Below are 8,798 nucleotides of genomic sequence, written 5' to 3'. Positions count from 1 at the left end.
TTCTGCTGTTTCACAATGGTTTGGATCAGAAAGATGCTGCAGTGCAAGCTAGGATAAGGTAGCACTTATGTGGATAAGGTAGTACTTATGTGGATTCTCCTTGGCTAAGTAATACACTTCAACTTTCCGTTTCTTCATAAAGTACTGTTCAGAGTAGCCTTAATATTGTTTATAGAAGTTCTCGTATTTTAAACAGCATTGCAGCATGCATCATCCTGTGTCACTGATAGTGTACATTTTGAAATGTGCTATATACACTGCAGATACACTGTATATACACTATATAGGTATTCTACGAGACTCCAGACATACGTGTACATGTCTGCACACGTGTGTGTGTGCGTGTGCAGCTGCTCCTTGTGGCTGTGCTGATTTGTACCCCACAAAGCCCTGAAGCAGCGACCGAGGCCGATGAGTAGCACAGGTGCCAATAGGCGGCTATTGCCACAGCGGCTGTTCCAATGACAGCAGAAAGTGTGTGAGGAGTCAGCGATATGTGCAGAGCACAGCCCAGCTGCAGATAAGGCTCTATCGCAGTGCCGTGCGCAGGAAACGCTGGGTGTTTTCCAGCACCCATGTGACAGGCATTTCTCTCACCACAGCACACAGCAGCCCTTTCCGAGCAAAACCCGCTGGTGCTGGCAGGCTGGCCCTCAGCTCTGCTTTCCTAGGAGGAACCACCATCAAAAGGAACTTTGACAAAGGTCCACACTTCAGCTCCTGGCAATGGGCTGCTTCTTGGGATATGGGAAGGTGTGTACAATTTGAGTAAATAAATACATGACCTGTGACTAAACGCTGATGACTTTTCAGTGATTGGTTTGTAAAAGTTCCCTATTCCCGTACTTGAGCTCATATAACATGATGAAATATTAATTGAATTTGGCGTGGGGAACTATTTAAAGTAAATAAACTATTAATTTTTAAAAAAAATCTGCAGTTGGAGATAGAATTTCTGACTCCTGCCTGCATTTTGGTGGGGTTTTTCTTCTTTATTTTTTCTCAGTTCTTTAATTCCCTTATTTGGTTTGACTAATTCATTATTCAAAGCTACACAGTTAGCATTCTACTATATATGGGGCAGGTTTGGTGCTAGTATAATGAGATATAGGTGATCAGCTGCACTGAGACCCTGTGCCCATCTATCTGACCAAAATCAGCTTCTTGACTAGATGTTGCTCAGTTTGTTCAATATAACTGGTGGCCTTTAAATAAGTTCATTTGAACCAGAACTTGCACTTTTTTTGACCTGACAAGTCTTCTGTTTCCACGTTTTCCCAAAGCAAAGATGATTTCATGACAATTATTTGTTAGTGGACAGGTAGTCTTCACATCCATTACTCCTTTTGTGAAAGCTGTTACACAGGGCTGTGCTAAGTCTTACAAAATTAGCATTTTTCTCCTCCTGCTTATCATCATGAGTTTGCAGAAAGAGAAAGCATCCTGACTTTTGCTTAGTTGCACTAATGCATGAGCAGTGAGGTACCAGTGGGTGTCAGCATCGAGGAGCTTTCGGGGAGGGAAGAGAGAGGGGCAAGCCTAGGCAGCAGCACGGCGTTCCCCACCAGCAACAGAATTGTCTGAGCTTTCCACACATCCCAGGAGCACAAAACTCCTCTCCCACCCGGCAGACTGCATTAAAGCACTTGCAAGAACACAGTGAGATGTTTTTCAACGGAGAGCCCCAGCATTCCCAGCCCTGGGGTCAAGTTTGTAGGGTTGGACACATTGGGCAGGCAGGATGCCGAGGATAACACCGACAAATGCCAATATTTGTGCAGGCAGTGTGCAGCACACCTGCACCAGTTGGGGCATACGATTCCCAGCAGTCTGAAAGTCCAACCCAGAGTGGCACTTTGCCCTGTGGGCTGGGCTTATCTTCCTAATTCCAGTCTGGAGGCTGTCAGTCCTGCAATTTCCCCAGCATCCCAGCATCTCCCCGGCAGCCAGCATGGGATGAACATGCTGTTCAACAGCCAGAAGTGATTTCACAGCCCCTCATTCCTCCAGTGAGAGCCCCCTAGATGATGTCCTGCCACCAGCACACCTGCAAACTCCAGCTCTTGCTTTTGGCCCAGAGGCAGTCCACCAAACCCAAAGCGCATCCCATGGGTAGGTCTTTTATATCTTCAGAGCAAAATTTCTTGTGTTCTTCAGCTCTGAGCAACCAGTGAGCTGAAAGTAAATAAATAAATAAAAATAAATAAATAAATAAAATATTAAAAATCTTAGCATGGCAAGCAAGAAAACTTCTGTGATAAATTTATGGGGTAAAGCAATTTTGGCAGACATCGTCTGGGAATTAGTGTGTTAAAAAAAGGACCTTTTTCATAATTAGTTCCAAACTCTGCATGACCACAGCTGCCAAGAAAGAACAATTGCTCATATTTAATTTAGAGCTACTCATATGTTTTGCAGTTAAATTAAACCAAAGCCAAACCGGGGAATTTGGAAACCACTGAAAATAAGGGGAACTCTGGAGTGCTTAACAATTACTTCCTCATAGGACATGTCCAAGAGGAAGAGAGGTGCTTTTCAGTCATGGAGCTGCTCTCCTAAGCATGAGGAGGATCATGCTTTCCTTCCTCTGCTTACTGATGCACCTGCTTCAGGATGAGACAACTTGTAAGTAAGGGCTTTTTGCTATTTTCCTATGTGGGAAGGGAAGGGGGAGTGGGAGGACAGGGCTTGTTATTGAATTTTTTGGATGAGTCAAGAAATCTCTGTATCTTTTGGTGGGTCTCAAAAGGTAGTCACTTTCAAATTAGTTTGTTATTTTATCATTCCAGGTTCTGAAATGCAGATAAAATGAACGTGTTAGTCATTATATTTTTTCATGGCTGTATTACCAGTTTTAGTTCAGCCAGTACAAGTCTTATCTGATTCTGTGCTCTGGCAGATTAAAAGCTGCTGTCATCTGGGTTGCAAAACCCACAAAAATGTTAGGGTTTGAATGATTCAGAGAGGTTGTTAACTGAACCTGTTATAAGTAATATAGCAGCTTGAAAATAGATGATCTTGAAAACTGTCAGACAGCTTTTCCAGTGCTACAGACAAGAAAAGAAGTGAATTTCAGGTGGTTGTTTATTAGGCAGGAGCTGGTAAACATGACTGTGGTAACAGTTAAAAGAGCTATACTCTCTTCAGGTTAAAGCTGAGCTGTGGAGTAAAGCAGGAAAGAGCACTTGACTTTTAAGTATTGATGGGGATGCTCACTTCAGACTCTGTGAAGAGATCTGAAGGGTTTGTTTCCTGAGATGATCATCAGGCATCTTTCACAGCAGCAAACTCACTAAGGAAAAATATACCAATAAACCAACATAAAAGAAAAAAAAAAGAAAAACAAAACAACAATGAATGAACAAACAAACCCAAAACAAACACAAAAACTCCCACCTCAAACACTCAAACCACATAAAAGTATTCCTTTCATAGTTCTAAATGTCTTTCTTTTGCAACTGCTTGACTTCGTGACTTGGAAAGTTTAGAATGTGAGGTCCAGGAGATTTAATTTCCCTGTGGTCTGCTAGTCATGAAGCAACATGGTCTGTAGCAATACCCTCTGATTCCAGCATGGAGGAGCGTGTCTGTGACAAACCCCTTATGTTACCTTTCCTTCTTATCTGCAGCGCTTTTAGTTTTGGGAAACCAAGACCTGCAAGATTCGATTAAGCCACAGAAGGTAGAGTTCCATTCGTTAAATTTCAACACCACTTTGCATTGGCAGCCTGGGTGGGCCAGAGAGGCCAGAGATGCGCTCTACTTTGTGCAGTACAAAGTGTAAGTACCAGCGCCTCCCACTGGGCTGGGGCTCAGCCCTGCTGGGCATAAAATGATTTCTCAGGTGGCAGGAGGTTCTCATTCCTGGGCAGCAGCCATGTCCTGCTTGGCTGCCAGCTCTCAGTTGTTTCTGCACTTACCAATCCCATAAGGAGCAGTCAAGAAGCACAAGGCCGGCAAGGAGTAAGCACCATGCTCTGCACCCTCATTGCACCAAGGATTTGAAGGAAAATGTAGTTTGCAGGGGATGTCTGAAAGCCACTGGGTCCAGCCACCTGCCTCAAGCAGGTCCGGGGAGGCCAAGTTATTCTGTAATAGAACATTAAATGTATCTCAGTGGCCTACCTTGCCCACAGAACTGTCTCAGGGTGCCTTGCTAGGAAAGATTGAGGGAACATTAGGGGCTGGTCTCCAGGGTCTGCTCCCACCCCTGGCACACTGGTGAGTGCCTGAAATGATTATTGCCCTTGAGGAACAGTTTAGTGAAATCCAGCATTCTGCCCACCAGTGAACACACTGGCTGAGCCACAGCTTGCCCACCTCTCCCATGGGGCAGATAAGAGGCGGCTTCTGACAGGGCTGGTGACCCTGTCTCTGCTTTAGATTTCTTTCAGAAGAGACAGAAACCTGTAGCTCCCAAGCACCCATGAAATCAACCTTCCCTGTTATCAAACTGAAGGCAGTTAATTTCCATGGCAGGGTGCTTGTCAGTGCCACAAGAGTAAAACAGATGGCTGAGAATCTGCATGGACACAGGCAGTGATCCCTAAAGTTTACATCCTTCCTCCTCTTTCTCCATAGGTATGGGCAGAGCACGTGGCAAAACAAAGACGAGTGCTGGGGGATTTCAAGCCATGTCTGTGACCTAACACATGAGACCTCTGACATCCAGGAGCCTTACTACAGCAGAGTGAGGGCAGCCCTGGCTGGTGTCTATTCCAGCTGGAGCCTCAGCTGCAGATTCACTCCTTGGAGAGAAAGTAAGTGCAAACACTTTCCTGGAAGGAGTTTGGTCTTCCATGGCATGGAACACACCATTTCTGCTCACAACTTGCAAACATGAGTTGTCCTTTTCTGGCCACAAAGCTGTGTGTAAAGAAGTGAGTAATAGCTCTCAGGTGAACTGTTGTGCCAGAGTAGTTCTCCACACACTTGAAAGCCAAGCGATTATGGCTAAATAGCCATTTACCAGTAATTAGAAGATCAAAAAATCCCTTTAATTCAATCTCTTCCTCTGGGCATGAAAGTACACAAATAATTTTCAGGCATTTTTGGAGCTGCTGGAAAGACAGGACTCAAGACAATAAAAAGGAAGCATTTTTTCTTTGGGGGGAGAAGAGAGAACAGAGCTGTGTGGTGTGTGGCCACTATTCTTACATTTATGTGTTATCCCAACTGCAGGAAAGGACATAGAAAGGACACGTGCAAAGCTTTTGGTTAGTAGTGTCATTACAGTGCCACAGTATGTTAGAAATGGAGGACTGCCCACAATGAACAATAGCAATCTACCTACCAGTAAGTTCACCATGAATTAACCTGTTTTCCCTCACTGGCCAATGCAAAATGAAATTGCCAGTGTGGGTCACTCCACAGCCTCAAAGTGCAAATTACCTTGAGCCTCCTGCACGGATGAAACCATAAGCTTTGACATAAAGTACCTTGCAGCAAAACCAGAACATCTTGCCCTGTGCCACCTCCTCCTCCTCTTGGAGGGATTAGTGTGGCAGCTGCTGCCCCATGTTCCGACTCTGCTGGTTCTCCACACACATCTATGCAGGCATAGGCTTCAAGCCTTAGCTGTGTTTAACCAAGCTGATTCCAAAATATTTGAAAGTGATGACATAAACTGCATCCTTGGCACAGCTGAAATGGTTTAAATGGATGTTTTGTGCAGAAAGCACAAAAACAAATACGAGGGAAAAAGAAAATCGGGGCAATTTTGGAATTTTTCTTGACCAGTCAACACATAGCTACATCAGCTCTAAGGAATTTCAAAAAGCTTGGCTCAAAGATAGATTTACAAACACAGGAAATGTCACCTCCAAAATAACAATAACCAAACCCAATAGCACCAAGAAGCAAGAATTTACAAAGTGTCACTTGAGGAATAAGTACACCATAATATATTGTTGGTAACATGAGCATTTGTTGAAAGGATTCAAATTGCATTCTTGGAAATATTATTCATAACCTATAATTGTGTTTATAGCTTTGGGTTTTTTTCCATAGCTATGATAGGACCTCCAATGGTCACTGTGGTTCATAGCAACAAATCCATAACAGTAAAGCTCCAGGCTCCACGTTCTCCTTATAGAAGGAAGAGAGGCAGCAAAATACCAATGACAAACTATTATGATCTGCTGTATCAAGTCTTCATAATTAACAACTTGCTAGATGAGGTAAGAGTATATTCAGATATAAACCCTTTACCATTGAATAGCCAGAAAAGTGTGGGCACACCATATTTGTTTTGCTGTTGAGTCTTCTGGGATTGTGAGAGCAGCAATGACTGTGCAAGTGTTTGAAAACCAAGTAGGCTTATCTTTCAGGAATTGAATTTGATTGAATTGATTTGTAATTCCTCCCTGTATTATTTTCCATCAACTTAATACTTCATAATCCATGACCTAGTTTAAAAAATTGGTACTGGAGAGGAATCTGGGGGGGGGAGGGGGAAGGGGATTTTCTTTTAAAAGCATAAATAAGTTATTAATGCTGTTGAGTTTGTGTAAGTTCATGTTCTGTTCTCCATCCTCTGTTCTCATTGAACTTTACTCTCAGACACACTTGCTAGGGAAACCTGCTTGACTGACTCTTCTTTCTCTGTATGAAGCAACACAGGGTCCTGGTGTATGAAGGGAAAGACAAGGTTATTAAAATAGAAGATTTAAGGCCTGGAGTCAGCTACTGCATCGTGGCTAAAATGTACATGCCTGTGCTGGACCACAGCAGCGCCTACAGCAGCAGGCAATGTACCGTGCTGCAGTGACAGGGCTGCACCTCTGAGACAGGTAAGTCACTGTCTGAAACTGGAGATGACTCTGGAAGTCAAGATCTTTCCCCTCGCCAAAGACAGATATTCTCCAAAAGTAGAGAAAAAACTGTGGCATAGAAACTGCCATCCCACATGACAATATTAGCTGGAATACTTACATAATCTCAGATGCACACGAGGTAAGAATGATAAGGCCAAGATGATTATAGGAATGGGATAGATAATTATTTGCATGCTGGCACTGGCCTCAGAAATATCTGCTTCTTCCCTTTCTTTAAGCAGCTGTACATAGTATTGTTAAATAGTTATACGTAGCATGGCTTTCATAAATGCATTTCTGTCAAGTAATAATTAACTAGAAAAATGAGTGACCTCCAAGTTTATTAACATGCAATTCTCCTGCAATCTCTGCCAGCCTTTTCTGCTCAGGAATTAATCTGATGGAATAGCTAAAATGAGCCTGTCCCCTTTTCATGGACACTCTTTAGTGTAGTGTTTTTAAAAAGAAATCAGTTATCAAATGTCATGAGTTCTCACGGGCCAAAATGCAAGAATTATCTCCACTAGCTGATATGAAAAATCTGGTTTTTTTACTTACATCAATCACTAGGCCATTGTCACATGTCATGTGCCTAGCCAAAAGATTTGCTATCAATCCTGCCTTGCAGGTACAAAGGCACAAAGAGTACAAAGACCTAGCCCAAACTTGACTTCATTGGAATTGGCCTTAGCAAGCTCAGATTTGGGGTACCAGAGGAAAACTGGAAAAGTGTCAGTTTTAACCTGGGCTTCTGTTCTCAGTTCTGTACCCTAAAACCATAGAAGTTCTCCTTTCTTCTGCATAATATGATACATATCATTGGTGTCTCTCGAGTTTTGTTCAGTGGGTTTAGGCTAAGGAGGGAGGCACTTCCTAGGGGACTTTCCTGCATTTTTTCCTTGCCTGCCCTGTACTGTAAAGAGCTAGTTAGAGCTGGACTTCCAAACAACTTGCAGAGGGACAGGACAGATGCAGGTGAAGGGCATGTGTTGAATGTCAGTTCAGTTTAATACCACCAAGCTTAAATGCACATGCCGGCAGCAATTCTCTTTCTCTTCCCCATTACAGGGATAATGGCAGAAGATGCCTTCCACCACAGGTCCAGCTGTAAATCAACATCTGCTGTCTATGTCTGGAATACATACTTGGATACTTTTTAAACTAACCTTTGCTGCATTAAATTATTTGATTATTTGATCACAATCCTTTTATGCTACATGAAGGAGTCTTTGTACGTCCCATATTACAATTCATGATGGTATATATTTGTATTTTCCAAGGTAACAGACTTGCAATATAAAAATGAAACCATTAAAAAAGTCTTTGTGGAAATATCCTTAAGATTGCTTCTAGGGGTTTTGTATTTTACATCTTGAAATTAAAATACTATCTATAAAATAGAAGTTTCAGATATTTTATGTTTTCTACATGATCACAACTGAAAATTAAAAAGGTGTCCTTCCTTTAAAATAAGAAATGTGCAATGCAGGAGTAATTCCATGCTCAGAGTGCCTTTGTAGGACCCTCAACAAAGTATTTCTGACAGTGAAACCAGTATGTGATTAGTCAGGGATTAATGTGAACTAAAACAGGAAAGATCCTCTCTTCCATTCAGTGACAGACAGTTAAAGGAAAGAGACCCTCAGCAAGTTTGAAACAGAACTGTGGGGAGTGGCTGATAAACCAGAAGGCTGTGCTGCCATTCAGTGGGACCTTGATAGGCTGGAAAATTGGGTGGACAGAAACTGAATGAGTTCATCAAGGCCAAGTGTAGGGCCCTGCAGATGGGGAGGAAAAACCCCAAGTGACAGCACAGGCTGGGGACAGACCTCCTGGAGAGCAGCTTGGCAGAGAAGAACCTGGGAGTGTTGGTGGATGCCCATGAGCTGGCCCTGCCCTTGTGGCCAGCAGGGCCAGTGGATCCCAGGGTGCATTGGGAATAGTGTGGCCAGCAGGTCAAGGGAGAAGGTCCTGACCTAGGGA

General features: G+C 43.1%; 1 protein-coding gene across 1 annotated transcript; it reads left to right on the top strand.

The window, feature by feature from the left end:
• Nucleotides 1-316: 316 nt before the first annotated feature.
• IL22RA2 (interleukin 22 receptor subunit alpha 2) lies at nucleotides 317-8,162 on the top strand. Its single transcript, XM_026794831.2, has 7 exons — nucleotides 317-753; nucleotides 2,507-2,625; nucleotides 3,630-3,780; nucleotides 4,582-4,760; nucleotides 6,010-6,179; nucleotides 6,614-6,791; nucleotides 7,884-8,162. Exons 1-6 carry the CDS (start codon nucleotides 746-748, stop codon nucleotides 6,767-6,769), a joined length of 783 nt encoding a protein of 260 aa, XP_026650632.1. The 5' UTR covers nucleotides 317-745; the 3' UTR covers nucleotides 6,770-6,791; nucleotides 7,884-8,162.
• Nucleotides 8,163-8,798: the final 636 nt, after the last annotated feature.

This window comes from Zonotrichia albicollis, chromosome 3 (assembly GCF_047830755.1).
Source record: "Zonotrichia albicollis isolate bZonAlb1 chromosome 3, bZonAlb1.hap1, whole genome shotgun sequence".
NCBI classification, from domain to species: domain Eukaryota; kingdom Metazoa; phylum Chordata; class Aves; order Passeriformes; family Passerellidae; genus Zonotrichia; species Zonotrichia albicollis.
Note: the sequence above shows the minus strand (reverse complement) of the source record. Positions and strands in the feature narration are given on the sequence as shown.

Bases quoted from the DNA above. Each gene is read 5' to 3' on its own strand.
- IL22RA2 (XM_026794831.2), top strand. The intron at 4,761-6,009 runs GTAAGTGCAAAC...TTTTTTCCATAG, and splicing joins ATTCACTCCTTGGAGAGAAA to CTATGATAGGACCTCCAATG. The intron at 6,180-6,613 runs GTAAGAGTATAT...CTCTGTATGAAG, and splicing joins TTAACAACTTGCTAGATGAG to CAACACAGGGTCCTGGTGTA.